The 20,094-nt window shown below is 53.5% G+C and overlaps 1 protein-coding gene across 6 annotated transcripts; it reads left to right on the forward strand.

The window, feature by feature from the left end:
* Nucleotides 1-4,762: 4,762 nt before the first annotated feature.
* Nucleotides 4,763-18,988, forward strand: HAAO (3-hydroxyanthranilate 3,4-dioxygenase). 6 transcript variants are annotated; one of them, XM_021085670.2, is made up of 11 exons: nt 4,763-4,887; nt 6,893-6,971; nt 12,018-12,101; nt 12,358-12,464; nt 15,070-15,159; nt 15,511-15,554; nt 15,820-15,965; nt 17,613-17,681; nt 17,871-17,953; nt 18,064-18,173; nt 18,443-18,988. In XM_021085670.2, the coding sequence occupies exons 1-10, from the start codon at nt 4,808-4,810 to the stop codon at nt 18,140-18,142; spliced, it is 861 nt and encodes a 286-aa protein (XP_020941329.1). In that variant the 5' UTR covers nt 4,763-4,807; the 3' UTR covers nt 18,143-18,173; nt 18,443-18,988.
* Nucleotides 18,989-20,094: the final 1,106 nt, after the last annotated feature.

A 20,094-nucleotide genomic window follows, 5' to 3' on the forward strand; every position in this document is an offset into this window, starting at 1 on the left:
CCAGGAACTGGAAAAACTGCAAATTGGATTTGAAGGAGCCAAGGTGATGAGCCCAGAAGCCAAGGGAGACAGGGGACAGACAGGAAGGAGCAAGTCCCTTCTCCCTTCTCAGCCCTGCAGCCTCCCTCTGTTACCTCCACTTTGCAAGGCCTAATGGAACCATCTGGCAAAGCGTTAATGAAGTTTGCAGAATCCCAGCCCCTGCATCACAACGCAGAATACAGAAAGTGAGTTAGGAGCTGAGAGACAACTTAATAACTGGTTAATATGTTCAGAAACACATTGAGACATCTAGGTATTGCCTGGATAAAACTTTTAAATAATAATCTAAACAACATCGACATAGAAGTCGCCAGTAGGGAATTCAGTCTTGCCCAGATTCTTTTGTTCTTGACTTGGTCTTGGGGTGGCTATAGGTGCTGATTAACAAGACACATTATTAGAAATCTATAAATCTAAATATATGTGTGTATTTAAAGACTAACTACTTAGATACATAGATATAGAATTCAGAGGTGGGAAATGGGTCAAAAAAACTTGGTCAAGGAGTTCCTGTCATGACTCAGTGGCTAACGAATCTGACTGGCATCCATGAGGATGCAGGTCTGATCCCTGGCCTTGCTCAGTGGGTTGAGGAATCAGCATTGCCGTGAGCTGTGGTGTAGGTGGCACACACGGCTCAGATCCTGCATTGCTGTGGCCAGTGGCTGCAGCTCCGATTTGACCCCTAGCCTGGGAAACTCCATATGCCTCAGGTGCAGCCCTTTAAAAAAAAAAAAAAAAGCAAAAAAACTTGGTCAAAACCCAGGTGTAGTGGAACCTGGCTCACTACCTCCCAAGCATCATTTGCAGACTTTCACCCCTCCCCCATGAACACACACTTTGAGGGAAGCCAACTCCACCTCTAGCTTCAAATACAGATTTTAATTTGACTAAATCAATCTGAGTATCCCTCTCCCTTCATTCCAGTAACTGCTGCAGGGGTGGGCATTTGAACCTTGTATTGCCAGTAACACATCTGGTTGTCACCTGGGGGCCATTCTGCTCCCCCCAGAGACATTTGGCAATGTCTGAAGACATTTTTGGTTGTCCCAACTAGGGGAGAGCTGATGGCGTCTAGTGGAGAGAAGCCTCAGATATGCTAAACATCCTGCAATGCAAAGGCCACTCCTGTAACAGATATTCACCCAAAGGGTCAATGGCGCCAAGGTTTGAGAACCCCTAGTCTAAAGGAAAAGCTGTGGCTAGTTTACATCCCTTGTCCCCTCGGGGCACTAGACTTGGGATGAAGCTGATGCTGCAGGGAGCAGATGTGAGGAATGGAAAGAACCAGGCTCCATGATGACACCGCTAGGTCACGGGCTCATTCTCTCTCCAGGTATCCAGTCACATATGCCTTTAACTTTCAACTGGTTAAGCCACTGTTTAACTGGGGTCTTTATTATTTGCACCCATGAGCATCCAGATAAACTAGGAAAGAGAGAATGCTTGTATAACACAACAGGTTAAACTAATAGAAACCTTTAGAACGACATTCTAGGAGTTCCCATTGTGACTCAGCAGTAACAAACCTAACTAGTATCCATGAGGATGGGTCTGGCCTTGCTGTGGGTCTGGCCTTGCTGTGGCTCTGGTGTGGGCCGGCAGCTGCAGCTTGGATTCAACCACTAGCCTGGGAACCTCCATATGCTGCAGGTGCAGCCCTAAAAAGCAAAAAAAAATAAAAATAGAACTACATTCAAAGCAGAGAATATACATTCACAAAAATTGACGAAGCTGCAAAGGAAATTGTAACACACGCCTCCCCCCCAAATAATATGCAAACCATCTTCACTCACCACCATGCAATAAAATGAGAAATAAAAACCAAAAAAAAATGATAGCCAAACCAAAAAACCCCTCAAATCAACCATATGTCTAGAAATTTTAAAACAGACTTATAAATAATTCGAGTTAAAGGGAAAGCAGGACCAGAACCAGATTTCCAAGTAACCAGTACAGTTCACGATATAGCCCTTTTATTCATATTTGTTCTTAAAAATTTGCTGAATTGTAAGAAAATGAGAGAAAGTGGGAGAGAGAGGGAGGCAGCCACAGACCAAGGTGGGCTGGGATAGGGATCAGCTGGAGAAACCAGTTCTGTCAATTGAGACATCGAAGTGATCAGACTGTTAGCAGCAGCCAGGCTCAGAAACATCTACTGGTTTCAGGCAGCTGGGTAGGCCACTGTCATCCAGGGGAGACCAGAGCCAGGTACCAGCAAGCAGGACAGGCTCTGATGAGCTCCGGTCCAAGGGCAGAGACTGCTTCTGACTGCATGGTGACGATGAGCTCCTGCGTGCAGAGAGGAGAGCGGGCTGCTGCGAGCTGCTGCGAGCTGGTAAGGTCCAGAAACTAACAGGAACCCATGGGACCGTAACTGGAAGGAGTCCAGATGGCTGCGACTAAACAATGCCAGAACACCAGATGAAATTTGAATTGTTGATTTTCTGAACATCGGAGTCAAAATGGTGCCCAACACCAAAGTCAAGAGGCTTGCCAGTTGAATAGACACCGTGTTTTATCCGTGCCGCACAAACCAAATGGCATATTTGACAGCGACTATGCAGCAGATTTTTTAGCCTGTAGTTAGGGTTCATCTAGGTAGTTCAGACCCCAAGCTATCACTTGTGGCCTCAATTATTCACGTTTTTTGACTAGTTTGATTAAAATCTAGGGTAACTGTCATTCTTGTCTTTGAACTACATGTCAGAACACCTGTTGGGCTGAAATCATGGAGGGTTTTTTTTCCTTTTAGTGTGAGGCCATTCATGCCGTCACCTACCTACCCACCTGTCCATCCATTTAACAAACATCCAAAGCATACCTCACACGTCATAGATCCTTGGTGTTTCATGTGTCACTGTTTACATCTCCTCTGATTACTAGTAGATGGGAAAGGTAAAGAGTATGGTTTGACTTATTTTCATGCCAAATAGATTCTAGAAGGAAATGCTCAGGGAAAAAAAAAAGTTCTAAATAAATAACTCAAAAAAAAAATAAAAAAGGATCCTTCTGTGTAGCACTGGGAACTATGTCTAGTCACTTATGATGGAGCATGATAATGGGAGAAAATAGAATATGTACATGTATGTGTAACAGGGGTCACCATGCTGTACAGCAGGAAAAAAAAGTTGCATTGGGAAAATAGCTATTCCAAAAAAAAAAAAAAAAGGAAAAAAAAGAGGGAGAAAGGAGGGGGAAAAGGGAAGTGCATGTGGAGAGGAAACAGAGCAGGCCCAGCAGCAGAGGGAGGTGTCGATTTGCCCCTGTATCTGAGGGTGCTGAGACACCCCACCCACCCCACGCATCAGGGAGGGGCAAGATGAGATGAGAACGAGGATCGGAGGAATTTCCATTTTTTTTTTTTTTTTTTTTTTGGTCTTTTTAGGGCTGTCCTCCAGCATATAGAGATTCCCAGGCTAGGGGTCTAATCAGAGCTGTAGCACCAGCCTGCACCACAGCCACAGCCACAGCCACAGCAGCACCAGATCTGAACCTCGGCTGCGACCTACACCACAGCTCATGGCAATGCTGCATCCTTAACCCACAGAGGGAGGCCAAGGATGGAACTTGTGTCCTCATGGTTGTTAGTCAGATTCGTTTCTGCTGAGCCATGACAGGGAACTCCCCAATTTCTCAAACTCTGCCATCTGGATTCTGGTGCCAGAGCCTGAGCTGTTCCTTCTCCCCTGCCTCTCCCCTACTACCTCCACACTCCACCCTCTTCACACACACACACACACACACACACACACACACACAGTTTTCCTAGGAATTGTGAGTCAGGAAGAAAGAAAAAAGTAGGGGAAGAAGAACATAGGGGTCTGTGGTTCTTTCCCCCATTAGGGCCTTTCACCCTGGGTTGGAATCATAGCTCAGGTTTGTTTGCCCTCCCCACCCTGAACTCCAGGCTCCTGAGGTCCTAGTGTTCGGTTCTTCCTCTGTAAAACTCATCATAAATTATCGTGTGCTTTGAGTCTGTCCCCAAGACGTGGAAGGAGATCAGTACAGTGCCGGGCACCTCGTCGGTGCTACACCTGCCACTTGCGAGCGTGGGTGTGGGGACCGCGCCCTCCAGCCCCGACCGGCCGGTCCCTGCTGTGCATCCCCCCCGGGCTCCGAGCTTTGCTCCCACCGCTGCTCCTTGCGTCTTCTCCCAAACTAGTCACAGGCAGAGCAGAGCGAGCGGCACCTAACAAATCTTCGGGCTCTGACAGATCCTCGTGAGAGGACAGGGAACTAACATCAATCGGGGCCTATGGTGGCCGCTATGCAACCCTGAGATGGCTGTGTAGACGCTCCCAGTTTTCAGATGAGAAAACTGAGGCCTCAACCCAGCGCCATCCCCCTGTACTTTGGCGCTTGGGTTTCCAAACCCACCTTCTCCCTCTTACAGGTTTTCTTTGGGATCTTTCTGGGGCCAGGCGGAAAGTCTGGAGACAAGGGACCAGGAAGGTTCTGAATCCTGTGTCTTACGCCTGGATCTGGCGCTCAACTCCCGCGCGGGAGGGCAGGGCGCCGGGTCCGTGCGGCAGGGAAGCAGGGCGCATGGGCCATGGGGCCTGGCAGGGGCAGACTGGGCGGGCCGGAGGGCAGAGGGCTCTAGACCGAAGTCCGAGAGAGGCCACAGCGGGTCCGGGGGCGTTGCCCCGCCCTTTAACCCCCGGGACACTAATTAACCAAGCTGCCAATAGGCGGCTGCGCGGAGCCGCGCCCCTCCAACTGCGCGGAGGACACAGCTCCAGAGCCGGGCTCCCGGGTAGCCATGGAGCGCCCGGTGAGAGTGAAGGCTTGGGTGGAGGAGAACCGGGCCTCCTTCCTGCCCCCGGTCTGCAACAAGCTCCTGTGAGTCCCATCCACGCTCCCATCCTCCTGCCCTCTGTCCTCACTTCCTCCATCTGCAACCCTCTATTCCAGCCCGGACTTCCTTGACCCAGACGCTTGCAGAAGGGGAGGATGCATCCTCGTGGTGTTCAGGGGAGGGTGAGGGCGGGCTGTTCCGGGTTTCACCGCCGTCGTCTGTTCCTCTTTCTGGTGACTGCTTGGAGATTGCGGCCTTGACGTCTGAGGATGGCTTGGTGACTGAGACCAGGAGAGATGCAGATGGCAGGTCGCAGCCCTGCGCCCCACCCTACCCCCCACCCCGCCCCGGGCTGAGAAACAGCTCTTCAACCCCCACTGACTCTCAGAAATTGGGGGGAGGGCAGGATTGATACCGCAGAATGGCTGTGGAACCCCAATCCCGCATCCCGACTCTGTCCAGGAAGCTGCAGGCCGAGGGAGACGTCAGAGATCAGCTCCCATAGGAAGGTCTTGATTTGATTCTTTTCCCAGGCTCCCTTTTCCGAGGGCGCGCACATACTCCCTCCCCGCCCCCCTAGCGCCTCTGCCCACAGCTCCCGGCAGAGCTGACCATGCTCCAGCCTCCCTCTTCCTCCAGCCCACCTCTCAGTCCCTCACTGGTGGCCCCTTCACCCACCGGGTGGCCTGGCCTCATGGGCTCCCCAGCCCTGGGTTCACAGGCTTGTGTTTGCCGTGCCCCGCAGAACCTCCCCAACAAGGCTCCCACCACAGGGCTCCAGTCGCTAACACCTTGTCAAGCCCGGGACTGCCAAGTGTTTTCACATCATCTCAAATAATTCTCACAGTCGCCCCTGAGGTGGGGTTTTAACACGTAACTTGCCCACAGTCATAGAGCTAGTGCAGGACAGGGTCCCAGGGTCCAGACCCAAGCTCATGCAGCAATTTGACTCCAAAGTCCACACTCTTGTCACTGCGCAATACCGCCATGGCTAGTGGTCAGCGTCCCCCCCGCCCCAAACTTGGTCTCTTCTACTGTTCTTGTCGCCCCCACCCTTTCCTCCACTTCATCCTCGTCCACAGTCTCACCCTCAGCCTTCCACTCCTTCCCCCTGATTATGTCTCACATCCGACTGCTCCTCTCCAGCCCCGAGGGCCACGGCTCTGGTTCCACCCCATCCCCCGTGGGCACTTCCAGGCTGCCCTGCCTCCAGGCCCCCCATCCAGCCCTCCAGCGCTGCCCCAATATTAGTACCCACAAAATGCAGGCCCTCCCTTTTCTCATTCAGCAGATGCTCACTGAGCACCTGCTCCACGGCCAGGCACCATTCTGGACCCTGGAGGTACACAGGAAACAAACTGACAGCGTCCTTCCTGGTGGAGCTGACATTCTGGTGGGAGGAGGATGCCAATAAACATAAGCAAACAAGGGGTGCGGGTGGGCACAGGGGGGCCAAAGGGTAGCATGGGGTCCAGCCTGCTGGGGCAGTGACGGGGGAGCTCTCCAGGCTTCTCCCAGCTCCTGGTGGTTGGGCTGTCATTTGCAGGCCGCTGCTGCATCACCCCAATCTCTGCCTTTATCCTCACATGGCTTTCTCCCCATGAGCGTGTCTGTGTCTAAACCTCGCCTTTTAATAAGGACACCAGTCCCAGTGGATTAGAGGCCCACCCTACTCCAATATGACCATCTCACGGCTTAACTAATTACACCTGCAGCTACCCTAGGTCCAGGTTAGGTCCTCTTCTGAGATTCTGGGGTTAGGATTTCAACACATGAATTTGAGGCAGGTGGGGGGGCATCTGTGACGCTGCCAGAGGGTTTTGAGCAGAGAAGGGGCCCAGGCACACGCAGTCACACACTCACACGTTCTCTGGGTTGCACACAGGCACCCTGGGAGGAGAAAGGTGACTGACATGGACTGTGATTCAGAAACAGCCCTTCCCCTCTCCCCACTGTCCCCAGGCTCCCTCCAGGCCCCCACAGGCCCCTGCACCTCTCCTGCCCTCAGAGCGGGTTCAGAACTCTCTCCCCCCCCACCATCCATTGCAGGCACCAGAAGCAGCTCAAAATCATGTTCGTGGGAGGCCCCAACACCAGGAAGGACTACCACATCGAGGAGGGCGAGGAGGTAGGCCTGCCCTGACCAGCCCCAGGGGGAGGGGACACTTCCCAGGCCAGCGCCGGAGCCTGTGGGCAGGAGAGAGGGGTGGTCAGATGGGCGATGGATGAAGGGGGCACAGCAGAAACCACAGGGCAAAACTGCTGCCCGAAGTTGCAGGAGCCCAGTGACACCCTTGACAGCGCCATCCTTGAAGGGACCCTGCAGGGAAGCCCCGGGGAAGAGCCCAGCCCCTGCAGGTGTGAGAGGATCCAGCGGTTGGGCATCAGTCCATGGACACAGGGGCCGTCCCTGCTCCAGGGCCATGCCCTGTTCCCCGTGCCCCTAAACCTGAATATGCGAGATTGGCCTCTAAAATGAGGCCCAAAGGCTGAGAGGGACCTGGGTGCTCCACTCTGGTCCCAGGAGCCAAGTTCTCCGTGAAAGACTGGGCTGGGAGGCCCTCTCCTTATTTAGGGGGCAAAAGACACATCATTGCTAGGAGCTGTTTGACGGCGGGAGGACAGGCAGGTGGGAGGGGAATTTGTACTTAATCCCTTTTGTACCTTGAATTTTGAACTGTATTTCTGTACTGCTTACCCCAAAGTAAATAAACAAAAGTAAAATTAGGAGTTCCTGTTGTGGCTCGGCAGGTTAAGAACCCAACATAGTATCTATGTGGGTGCAGGTTCGATCCCTGGCCTTGCTCAGTGGGTTAAGCATAAGTCTCAGATGTGGCTTGGATCCTGCGTTGCTGTGGCTGTGGCATAGGCTGGCAGCTGTAGCTCCAATTTGACTTCTAGCCTGGGAACTTCCATATGCTACAGGTGTGGCTGCAAAAAGAAAAAATAAAATTAAAAGAAAAAAGGTGGGCCCCCTTGAGAGACACAGGTGGGTTCCCAGCTATCAGAGTCTCTGGTGGCAAAAGATCAGAATGGGGGCCCCATCTATCATCCTGGGGGTCCTGATGCTAGGGTTCGAGGTCCAGAGTCCAGCTTGGTCCCCAGCCTCCACCCCGACCACTGAAGTCTCTGCCACAGCTGGGGACGGGAGGGAACACAGGACGGTCACTCACTCAACAAGCATTTATTGAGCACCTAATGTGTCAGGGGCAGAGGGGTGAGGACCCCGGAGCCGCAGGGGCAGGCTGGGCAGAGCAGAGCCAGAACCAGCCAACCCCTCACCTCTCTCACGTCCCAGGCCCCGCACCGCTCCCGCCACCCACTTCTCACAACACACCTCGCTGGAGACCATTTTCCTTTGTGGAAAAAAATCAGCGGGAAAATGCAAAACTGCCGAGAAAGGATGAGATTAGATTGGGAGAGGTCACGGTGGGAGAGATGAGGCCAGTTACAGGGTCTTTCCTGTCTGTCTCAGGCAGCTTCAGGCCCATCACCTTGTGTTCCAGAGGCTTCCACTCTGTTAGCCCAGGTCTCCCTCCTCCCCTTCCTGCCCCCCCCACCTCTGTCCCAGCCCCACCTCAGGGTCTCCCCAAGCTGCTCTGGTGGATGGTTATTCACTTAGGGGCCCAGCCAAGCCCTAACTTAGCTGGGTCACTGGCAGGTGAGGAGGGCTGGCTCGAGCAGGTGTCCCCACTCTGGAGGGACACTCAAGTGGCCGGGAGGAATTTGGCTAGAGGTGGGTTTCTGGCAACCTGGTCTCACCTGAGGCAGGGGAGAGTGCCAACCACAGGCCCTGGGAGCCACAGGGCTGAGGGTCAGCGTCCTCTCTGTCCAGGCTCCTCCCCGGTGAATGGACGGAGCCCACTTTTCCTCCTCGCTGAGCTCAGGCCTCTGCAACACATTCGGGTGCCCAGGCTCCAGCTGCCAGCTTCTTACCAAGCATGTGATCTTGGAAGGTCCATCATGTTACCTCTCTGAGCCTGTTTCCTGGCAGCTCATGGGGGACAGCAGCCCCTGCCTGTGGAAAGATGCACTGTGGGCAGAGTGTGTGGGCAGAGCCTGGCACAGAGGTTAGGTGCTTAGCACACATGAGTTCTCTGCAGCCCTGGCCCCGCTCTGACCTTGCCTGCCTGCAAGGCCTTTCCAGGCTGCGGAGGCCAGATTCAATTCAACAGCTGCCTGAGCGGGGACAGTTAATATTCTAGTTAGCCCTGGGCCCCAAACCTCCTTACTTCCAAACAGAGCATCATTCTTTTTGGATTGCCCATGACTGTTTGGGATTTTCTGCTGTTCAGGATCTGCACCTCTGCTCCAAGCTAGGCCTGTCTGTCCTCACAGGGTGGGCCTCTAAAATCCCACTTCCTCTCTAAGCTTTTGTTTAATGGCCGCTAACACCCTGCAGCCTCCCCAGAAAGGGCTTGAATTTGGCCCAGACCATCACTCCAACCCGGCCCTTGAACCTTCCCTGATACTCGCAGCGTCTAAGGGCTATGGCCCCTCCCTAGAACTCTCTAGGCCCTTCATCCTCTCCTCTCACCATGGGCACCCCCTGCATGCACACCAGGGGCTTCCTCCCAGCTGAGAAGGGGGTTGGGGGAGTTGCAGAATTGCCCCCCAAGATGGCCTGGTAAACTTGCAGGAATTACTTTTGTTTGTTTGTCTTTTTAGGGCCACACCAGCGGCCTATGGAGGTTCCCAGGCTGGGAGTCCCATCCGAGCTGTTGCCGCCAGCCTCCGCCAGAGCCACAGCAACACCAGATCCAAGCCGCATCCTCGACCTACACCACAGTTCATGGCAACGCCAGATCCTTAACCCACGGAGCGAGGCCAGGTATCAAACCCACAACCTCATGGCTCCTAGTCGGATTCGTTTCTGCTACACCACAACAGGAACTCCTTGCATGAGTTACTTTTAATAGTAAAAGTACCTATGGTTTATTGTAGAAAATGTGCAGAATATCAAAAGACAAATGTAAATATATACCTTATTCATAATCCCACCACTCAGGGGAGCCACTGTGAACGCTGCCTGGTTTATACATGTCTCACATAATTAGAATCCTGCCGGGTATAGTTTTGAATCTTGCTTTAGCATTGTAACTTTAACATTTTCCCATTTTATTAATAGCTATTCAAAAACAGTTTGGGGAGGGTTTTTTTGTTTGTTTGTTTTTTGGTTTTTTGGTTTTTTTGGCTGCACCTGAGGCATGTGGAGTTTTGGAGGTTCCTGGGGCCAAGGATCAGCCTGAGTCAAAACAGTGACAACGCTGAATCCTTAACCCCTAGGCCACCAGGGAACTCCATAAAACACAGTTTTTAATGGCTGCCTAGTGTCCCCTATTCTGACTCCATCACAAAACAGTGACCTTTCCCCTAGTGTTATTAGCATCATTTCTGCTCTTCCTGCCTTCTCTAATATTAACAGAGGCTTATAGAGTGCTGACTGGGTGCTGGATACATTTGTGTACAGCATCCCAGGCATACATCACAGCAACCTTCTCAGTAGATATACTGTCATTTTCTGGATGAGGAAACGGAGGCACAGAAGGGCTGAGGTGCCCAAAGGTACACAGCAACCTGGCTGAGCTGAGGGCCAAGTGATGCTGGATGCTGGGCTTTTAATTCCCTTGCCCCGTGATAAAACAGCCGTGTGTGTCTACCATGAGGCAGGGGCCTTTCTGAAGCCACTTTCCTAAATATGAAATGACCAGATCAAGGTAGAAGGTGGCTAGATGTCCTGGTTTGCCCTGGATTTTCCCACTTCAGCACCGAAGGTCCTACATTCCAAGAAACCTCTCAGGCCACCCCTCAGGGGTGTGAGCTGGGAAGGCTCTTCCTGCCCTTTGACCTTTAGAGCTGTCGTGTCCACTTACCCCTCGTGTCAGACGGTAACACACATTTGCAGTTTCCCTGCGCTTGGCTTGATGTCTCCTAGTAGATGCTGTGACAAGAACCTCTATCTCTTCTAACTCCTTACACGATAATAATAATTATTACTATTAATAACACCCCTTCAACTATTTGGCTGGTCCTTTTAACACCCTTGCAATGTGTGACTGGTAGGGGGAAAATGTGTCTGCCTCCTCCTCCCAGCGCTGTGGGTGCTCTCAGTAAACACATTAATTAGGGACTTAGGATGGAATCAGAAAAATGCAATAGGAGCCCCGCAACCCCCTGCCCCAGGGAGAGAGCAGGAGGCAAGTGCTCCCATCCCCAAAGCCCCCAATTCAACCCAGCTTCCAGCATCGCGTCTACCATTCACCTGGCCATTTCCATGGAGGGATTTGGACCAGCACAGCTCACGCCACACAAGCACTTCACTGTGTGGTCAGGGAAGCCAGTCCTGGCTCCAGAGCTACACACAGACGCAGGTCCAAACTGCTGCTCCAGAACTGTGACCTTTGGCAAGTTGCTTTACTCTCTGAGCCTCAGTTTTCTTTTTTCTTTTCTGCAGAATGGGGCTAATAATGTTTTTGGAGGTTGCAATAAAGATTTCTGCTAATGTGTAGGCATAGCTCAGAGATATTGCAGATTTCAGTTCCAGACCACTGAAACGGAGCAAATAGCGCAATAAAGTGAGAGTCATGTGAATGTTTTGGTTTTCCACTGCTGCGAAAGTTATATTTATACTATACTGTAATCTATTAAGTGTGCAATGTATGTACTTTAATAAAAAAAAAAATACTGTTGGAAAAAATGGCACTGATAGATTTGCCCGATGCAGGGTTGCCACAAACCTTCAATTTGTTTAAAAAAAAAAAAAAAAAACATGACATCTGGGAAGCACCATGAAGCAAAGGTCTGTCTGTATAGGAAAGTGCTTGCAGAGCCCTTGGGACACAGTAAACGGGGGATTCTCCTTGTCTGGCTGATGGGCCTCAGAATTCTCTAGTGAGCATCTCAGCCAGCCTCCTGCCCCCAGGCCAGACATGAACTGTGTGTCCTGGGCATTTTGGTCATCACTTTAGTGTCAAGATGTGATCCTCATGTGTCCCCAGCACTGTGCCAGGGGAAGCTGGGGCCTCAGAGCAGGAGTGAGAGTGATGGAGCTGCTCATAAACTCCTAGGCCTTCAGGAAGTTTCTTAGGTTTCCTGGTCAGAACGCAGGCCCAGGACCTGGAGGAGGAAGTGGGAGGGGCCCGAGCCTGAGCCTGTCGGCTGTCCTGTTCCACAGGTGTTTTACCAGCTGGAGGGCGACATGCTTCTCCGGGTCCTGGAGCGAGGCGAACACCGCGATGTGGTCATTCGGCAGGGCGAGGTGAGAACGGGAACCCACCGTGTCCCCTCATCCTGGCTTTGGTGGGGGTCTTGTCCTCCCAGCATGCGCCCGCCCGACCTCCCCAGCCCCCTCTTCAAGGCTGCACATCTCGGCACAGCCCACATGCCCTGGGGTTCTGGGGTAGAGGCTGGGCAGAGAGGGGGCTGGGCTGGACCATGGGTCAGCTGGGGAGGTCGGCCCACGAGGTCTCCGTGGGGACTGCAGCCTTACCGGCACCTTGTCCCCACCCCTGCAGATCTTCCTCCTGCCCGCTGGCGTCCCCCACTCTCCACAGAGGTTTGCCAACACCGTGGGGCTGGTGATTGAGCGGAGGCGGCTGAAAACCGAGCTAGATGGGCTCAGGTAAATGGGCCAGGTCTGGGGCAGAGATGGGGGGGTGGGCAGGAAGTAGAGGAAAGGATCCTAGGTGGACCCAAGAAAGCCACTCAGCCCCTGGGGAGAGGGATGGCGGCCGGCCGTGGAGAGCCTGCATTTGCGGGCTGATGGGGAGAGGGGAGGGGTGCTGGGGGGGGGGGTGATGATTGGCAGAGACCAGAACCTGCGCTTTCCGCAATGACGTCTGCTGGGGAAGGGCGGGGCTGCGGAGCTAGATGCCAAAGTCAGCCCCACCTGGCCCAGGGCGGCTGAAACACTGCTGCTTCCCCATCACCGACCCCAGAGTTCAGTCAGTCTCCACCAGCGCACCCGTCTGCTTGTTTCTCACCGCAGCTCGTTCCACATCCAGCACTAATATTTGCTGTGTGCGGGCACCAGGCAGGCTAAGCCCTTTGTGTGTGTTTAGTCCTTTAATCCTCACAATGACTTATGGGGTAGGTACTGTTTGTTATCATCTGTACTTTACAGATGAAGAAGCTGGACCCAGGGAAGTTGAGTTTGCTAAGAAGCCACTGAGTGGGTGTTAGAAATACGAAGTTATCTAGGCCATCCTAGATGGGAACGTGAGCCAGCACCAGGGAGAGGACAAACATGGTGCAGAGATGGGCGCTCTGACTCCATAGCTGAATTCCCATCTGGTTCCCATCAGCCACCAATTATCATCCTCTGAGAGGAGAACTCAGCCTGTGGCTCAGGGGAGCACAGATTTTTCCAAAAGCTATGGTTTTTTTTGGTTTTTTTTTAACTAAGAAAATTTTAATTTCCCAATACGTTGTTGAAATCAGGACACTTGGCCCCACATCTTGGGTTTTAATGGACTTTTTTAAAAAGCTTCCCTTTTTCCTTATTACCAGTCATACACATTTGGTCTTGAAAGCTAGAAAAGAACAAGATAGCAAATTGAACAAGATTAAAATTGCTTTTCAAGAAAAGAGTAAATTTTATAGTATGTAAATGGTATCTCAATAAAAAAATAAAAATAGAAAACCCCCCCAAAAAAGTCAACCCCCCAATTAAACCTAACAAAGCACTTAAATTTCCATCTCATCTTCTTTCTTGCGTATCAACACCTTGTCACATTGCAGTCTTATTGCAAGCATTGGTTTGTTTTGCTTTTTTATATTAAAAATTCATGAGTATTTCTCATACTACTAAATGATACAAATCCCCCACAATGTTAATGATTGCATATTAATCTACTGCAGAATAATCTGTTGTAGAAATAGATGGTCTTAAATTCTAAAAGACATTTTTCTCAAGGAGATTTATATGGGGATCTTTATATGAGGAGAAGACGCATCTTCAGTAACATTTTTACAGCAAATTCAATAACAGATTTCATCTGGCTGCTTTTGACCTTTAATAAAAGCCAAGGGCTCAACATTAAAATGCCACTCTGAAGGCAATTCCTGGAGGACATCAGCCTCCAGATGTGAGGTTTTCTGGTGGCCAGCTCCATCCCAGCACAGAACGAAGGGTCTCAGGTGGGGTGGGTGCACTCTGTGTCTATAAACCATAAGTAGGACCACTTTTTTTGCAGGGGAGGTGCTGAAGAGCAGGGCTGGCCTGGCTTGGGAGCTGAGTCCGGGGATTAGGCATTCAGTCAGTAGAGGTGCTGCCCACATGGGGGCCCAAGGCCAGGCCCCAGTCTGCCAGGCGCTCCTCAAGCCAGTGGAGCTGCAGGCTGAGCCCAGCTGAGGGCCTGGCCGGGCTTCAGGGAGTCTACTAGAGGCTATGTGTACAGTCATACGGACCTTCCTACGGAGAAGAGAGGCCCACTGATTTGGTCCTTTTTTTTTTTTTTTTTTGCTTTTTAGGGCCATATCCACAGCATATGGAGGTTCCAAGGCTAGGGGTCAAATCGGAGCTGCAGCCACTGGCCTACACTGCAGCCACAGCAACATCAGATCCAAGCTGTGTCTGACCTACGCCACAGCTCATGGCAACGCCAGATCCTTAACCCACTGAATGAGGCCAAGGATCAAACCTGCGTCCTCATGGATGCTAGTCACATTCGTTTCTGCTGAGCCATGATGGAAATGCCTGGCATCCATGATTCCAAAAGGAGACGGACTCCCTCATCTGGGGGGTGGGGGGTATCTTCTGTTATCTTCTGCATGTTGGTTCCTTCTGGTCCCATGTGCCTGGAGTACCTGCAGGCAGGAGGAGGTGCAGCTGCATGTCTGGATCAGGCTTAGCCTCAGCTGCTTCTTTTGGAAAAACACTTGTCACTGATGCTCTCTATGCTTCTAAGACTGTCTCGGGTCTGTCCTGCTTCTGCCACTTACAGGCTGTGTAACCCCTGCCAAGCTGCCCAGCTTATTTCTGAGCCTCAGAGCTCTAGCTACAAGCTTTGGGAACCAGGAAGCATGGGGTCGGTTGCCCTCCCACGATCGGGCGGCACAGGGAGAGCCAGGTGTGGGTAAGCACGCAGTGGCCACTAGGTTGCGCTAAGGGTCAGCTGTGCAGGGCCAGCAGGGGCCCTGACATCCACAAGCACATCCAGGCCTGAGGGAGGCTGCCCTGAGTCTGCCCAGGTGGGGAGCTGGGTGCTCGTCCTTTGTTCTGGCAGGTACTACATCGGGGACACTACAGATGTCCTGTTTGAGAAGTGGTTCTACTGCGAGGACCTCGGCACACAGTTGGCCCCCATCATCCAAGAGTGAGCCCCCAGCCCAGCCCCTACCCCTTGCTTTCCTGAGGCGCCACACTCTGACCCAGAGAGCAGACCCAGCTCAGCAGTGCTTCAAGGCAGCAGCTGCCAGCCTGAAGCCATCACACCCAGGATTAAGGGAGAAAGTCTACCACTCTGGGGGGGGGGGGAAGGGGGGCTGGGAAGCCCCCTGGGAAGGAAAGGCTGGCAGATATACAGCCAATCCTGTGAGGACCCCGTGGGTGTGTTGTGAGCTAGAATATATGAGTGTGTGTGTGTGTGTGTGTGTGTGTGTGTGTGTGTATGTGTGTGTTCCTTTGTGCCTCACTAGCCACTCCTCCTCCCCATTTGTCCCTGTAGGTTCTTCAGCTCTGAGCAGCACAGAACAGGAAAGCCCAACCCTGGTGAGGCCACTGGAACCACCCTCCCTCTCCCTCCCTCTTTTCCAGAGAAGGGTGGGTCTTGGCCCAGGGTACCGAGAAGTCTCCTTTGAAGTCCTCTGTCCAGTACTCAAGGCACAAGAAGATGGCACCAAATAGTGCCCCCACATGGCTGCTCCGTCCCAGAGCCCATTCCCACAATTGGGAGCTGGGACCCCTGGGATCTGGGCCCCCTGGGGTTGGGGGTCGGGGCCAGAGGACACTGACGGCAGCTGTGCTGTGGGTGCAGACCAGCTGCTCAAGGAACCGCCATTCCCCCTGAGCACACGGTCCGTCATGGAGCCCATGTCCCTGGAGGCCTGGCTGGCTGGCCACCGCAAGGAACTGCAGGCGGGCACACCACTCAGCCTGTTTGGGGACACCTATGAGACCCAGGTAATGCAGCCCTTTGCCACACAGGAACTAATCACATGGAGACACACGCACGCACACGCACACGCCAGTTTTGGAGATTGTAGACACAAGAACAGGCCTTCCTATTTCCTCCCTGATTCAGAGAATGAATGGCTTTGCTGTGAGTGGAAGCCCCTGGAGGCTACCTGGCCCCCAGCGATCTTTCTTTGCCTTCAGAGTGGGGGTTGCCCCATCCACAGATAGGTTCCTGGGGGTTAGGAGTCACCCCCCTGCCAGGACTTCTTGGGCCTTTGGCTAATCATAGCCTTAGAAAGAGATATTTGGGGGTGAGGGTTGGGTGGAAAGTCACACAGAGACCCAAAACAAGCTGGCCTCCTTTCATTCCACAGTTAGTGAGTGCCTAGTATGTTACAGGCTTTTGTAGCAAAATACGGTAGAGTCACTGCCTCAGAATGTACAGTGTGGTAAATGGACAAGTTAATCAGCAGCTGCCACAGTCATGTGATAACGTTCTTTGGTAGAGAAACTACAGGAAGCCACTGGAGGATAGAGGAACCCAGCTGTGAGGAAAGTCAGGGAAGGCTTCCTGGAAGAGGCGATGTATGAGCTGAGTTTTAAAGCTCTTGTAGGAGTTTGCAAAGGGAAGAAAGAGAGAGAAAGCATTTTAGGTGAAGGAAAAGCCTGAGCAAAGGCCCACAGGCTTGAAACAGACTGACAATACAAATAGCTGAGGTTGGGAAACCAGAACAGGGGCAATGAGGCAGTGAGGGCAATGGCTAGATGGCCACAGTAGCAGACAGTGCCCAGGGGCTGGCAGCTCTCCTGGGCTGGATGAGGTGCAAGGGCTTATCCTTAAGACAGGAGTGCTTCACCCAAGTGACCAGGCTAGAGTGGTGCCTCACTGTAGCCCATGTGAGGACTGGATTAGGAGGGCCAGGGCCAATGTGGTGATGAGGAGACTCGCTCAGGGCTCAGTTCACCTGCAGTTTGCAGTTTGAGTTAGAGGCCCCAACGGAGGCGTGCTCACGGGATGCAGACCAGCCCCAAGAGGCCCTCACACCCCAGAGCTTACACAGAGCTGTGAGAGCTGGCGGACCCACCCAGCAAGTCCCTCCCACCCCATGGCCCTGCCTGCCTCTTTTTCACACCCCTCCTCCTCCCTGCTTCCGTTTACTCCAGAAATATCTACTGAGTCCCACAGGCTCTGGGCCTGTGGAAGCGTGGCCTGCATAGCAGCTGTGGGCTTCTGGGCTGGTGCAGGTCAGAGCCGCTCAGCCTCCCTCTCCCTCCTCCCTCCTCCCCTCCCATCTCCCTCTTTAGGCCAGACTCCTGCCATCTCACGGAAGAAGGGAGGCGGGCATCCTCTGGGGGAGTTAATGTGTGTGCTGCACGGGTCTGCACAGTGCCGTGCACACACTCGTGCCTGTGTCCCTCCTCATGGGTCATCAGAGGGGCCGAGTACACTGTGTGATCCTGAATAACAGGTGGCCGGAGTGTGTGTGGGGTGGGGGCTGTGTCCTGGGAAGCCTTCTTCTCCCAGACCTAGTCTCTGCTCTGCACATGGCAATGAGGCTGTCCCACACAGGCCTGGTGTCTGGGGGCCAGGTTCAAGGCCATCTGCTGTGTGGGGCAGGATGCACCAGAAAGATTTGTGTCGCTTCCCACCAGGTAATCGTCCATGGACAAGGCAGCAGCAAAGGCCCGAGACAGGATGTGGATGTGTGGCTGTGGCAGCTGGTAAGTGGGGTCCTGGGAGAGGGTGGCACAGCCCCCTGCCTGCCCACGGAGACTGGGCTGCTCCTGGGCCTTGGATGCCCGCAGCCTGCACCAGCTCCCAGGCCTCCTGACCAAGGCCAACCCAGGGACCCTTGAGCAGGTGTTGAGGCCCAAGAGCATCCATTTGCTTCCCCTGCTCCTCTCTCCTAGGAGGGCTCCTCAGTGGTGACAATGGAAGGAGAGCACCTGAGCCTGACCCCCGGTGACAGCCTCCTGGTGCCAGCCGGGACTGCGTGAGTACTGGGGCGGGGGGGCGGGGACGGTTTACCCCCGGCTATGGGACTGCCCTCGTTTCGCTGGAATCCCAGGCTTGGCTGACCGCTGCCCACCTGTGAATCCACAGGTATGGCTGGGAGCGAGGGCAAGGTTCTGCTGCACTGTCTGTGACCCAGGACCCCACCCGCAAAAAGCCCCTGGGGTGATCCTTGCACTGTGGGCCAAAGCAGCCACAGGGTATGTCCAAATGCCACCCCTGCCAAATAACTTTCCCAGCCCCACTGTTTCTACGTGTGCTGCTGCCAAGTGACTCAGCGTGCCCCGGGCTGGGTCCTGGACGTCACGGTCATCCGTCCTCCTCCTGCCCTCTTGGCCAGGATACCAGGCTCCTGGGGACCAGGGCTCCCCTTCCCCCATCACAGCCCTCATCCCACTGCCTCTCATGGTCCTGCCAGGTGGACTGCTCCCCGAGGCCCCGCTGCCTCTCCGTCCCTCTGTCCCCACAGGCTCAGCACTTGCCTGTGCCCAGAAGGTTCTTCATAAAGGCTTCCTGGTGGACCAGCGCCTGCCGGTCTGCACACACACAGGCTGTGGTCCATGGCAGACACCGAATGTTCCCGTGACTGTGTATATGTTGGGGGAGGGGTGTCTGGGGCACTGGTGACCATGGACGTGTGGGGGACCTGTTATGAGGTACCCCCGCTTGCAGAGAAGCACTCATGCTGTGTGGCCCCTCCATGCGTGCCCCTGTGTCTGTCCTGGGGGCACAGATGAGGTCATCCCTCTGCCTCTCTTTCTCACTTATTCAAGTAACTTTAAAAAAAAAAAATAGCACCTATCAAGGTTTTTCTCCTTAATAACAGAAGTGAAAATGTAGAAATACATGAAAACACAAAATCCCCCAGCCAGGGTTAACCAGTTAACCACAGCCCTGGGCCAGAGCCTGACCACTGGGGGAAGAGAAGTCTTGCTTTAGAAATTGGACAGTTGCTTCTTCTGTAATCTCCAGTTTGTCTTTTTCAATACTAATAAACTTCCTTTTGAAAAGGCAAGGCTCCCTCAGCTGTTCTAAGGAAAACTGAATAAATGCTTTTGGGTCCATCTGGCCCTGGCATCAGTAAGGTTCAAAGTGAGTCCCCAAGATGAAAGGACATGCTGGGGACAGAGTGGGGAAGCTGTCAGGGCGCTGTCCTCCAACATTGTTCCCGCAGCCCCAGTGTGTCCTTAAAGTCAGACCGCTTCCCTGGGAGAGGCCCTCGGGCTCGCGGGCTGGGTGGCCCTCCTGGTTCCCAGGAGGCCCTGCTCCTCTCCAGCTTCAGGTCCCTCTGCAACCTTCAAGTCCTGCCCAAGGCCCCAAGGGCCTTGCCCTACTCTCTTCTGGGATGACATGAGGCAGCTCCCCACCCTCCCCCAGGACCAAAGCCATTTGCCCACCTCTCCCCTTTTCTATCCTATTCCACATGCCTGGGTCAGGGTCTGAGACCACCTGGGCTAACCTATCTGTTGACCTGGGGCTTCCAGGTACAAGGCTTGTGCCTGGAATAAATTAGGGGTTTCTTTATGGGGGGAGGTGTTGGCCCTACGATCCACTGTGCAAGTCATGCGGGGGAAGGTACATGGCCTTCAAGGCTTCCAAAGGGCTACATGAAGGTCACTAAAGCCCCAAATCTGCACGTCCTGAATCCTCTGTCTCCAGCCCTGGCCACCTCACCTCAGGAGAATGAACTCCCCCTGACACACACACCCCTGCCTGCCTGGGGGGACAGAGGGCCTGGGACTGTTCTCCACTCGTGGCCCCAGCCTCAGATACAGGGTCTGATGATGGACCCCATCCTCTCCCTGGCCGTTTCTATCCTCTTAGTCCATCTCTCTCAGGGATGCCCCCCTCCGTGATGAGTCCTCAGGAATGGAGAGTGACCCACATCCCAGGAGCCGTGTGCACATTGGGGTGGAAACAGAACGTGTCAGGCAGAGGGAGGTGGCCGGGGGCCGAGTTGGAGGGGTATTAAAACCCATCTCCCTGTGGGTCTCCAGCCCTCTGCCCTTCTCCAAAAACTCATAAGCTGCTGTCGGAAACCACAGAGATACCTCAGAACCCAAGCCACGCCACGTGCCGCCTCCCACCCCCACAGGGACTCCTCGTGTCTCCCTGCTCCGT

This window comes from Sus scrofa, chromosome 3 (assembly GCF_054392235.1).
Source record: "Sus scrofa isolate SSC_HxYL_T2T_F1_AM1 chromosome 3, Sscrofa_HxYL_maternal_Yorkshire_Landrace_v2.0, whole genome shotgun sequence".
Classification (NCBI taxonomy): domain Eukaryota; kingdom Metazoa; phylum Chordata; class Mammalia; order Artiodactyla; family Suidae; genus Sus; species Sus scrofa.

Excerpts from the sequence above, each read along its gene's own strand:
- HAAO (XM_021085670.2), top strand. The coding sequence starts at position 4,808 with ATGGAGCGCCCGGTGAGAGTGAAGGCTTGGGTGGAGGAGAACCGGGCC. Across the intron at positions 4,888-6,892 it reads CCGGTCTGCAACAAGCTCCT|GCACCAGAAGCAGCTCAAAA; the intron begins GTGAGTCCCATC and ends CATCCATTGCAG. Across the intron at positions 17,954-18,063 it reads CTGGTGCCAGCCGGGACTGC|GTATGGCTGGGAGCGAGGGC; the intron begins GTGAGTACTGGG and ends GTGAATCCACAG.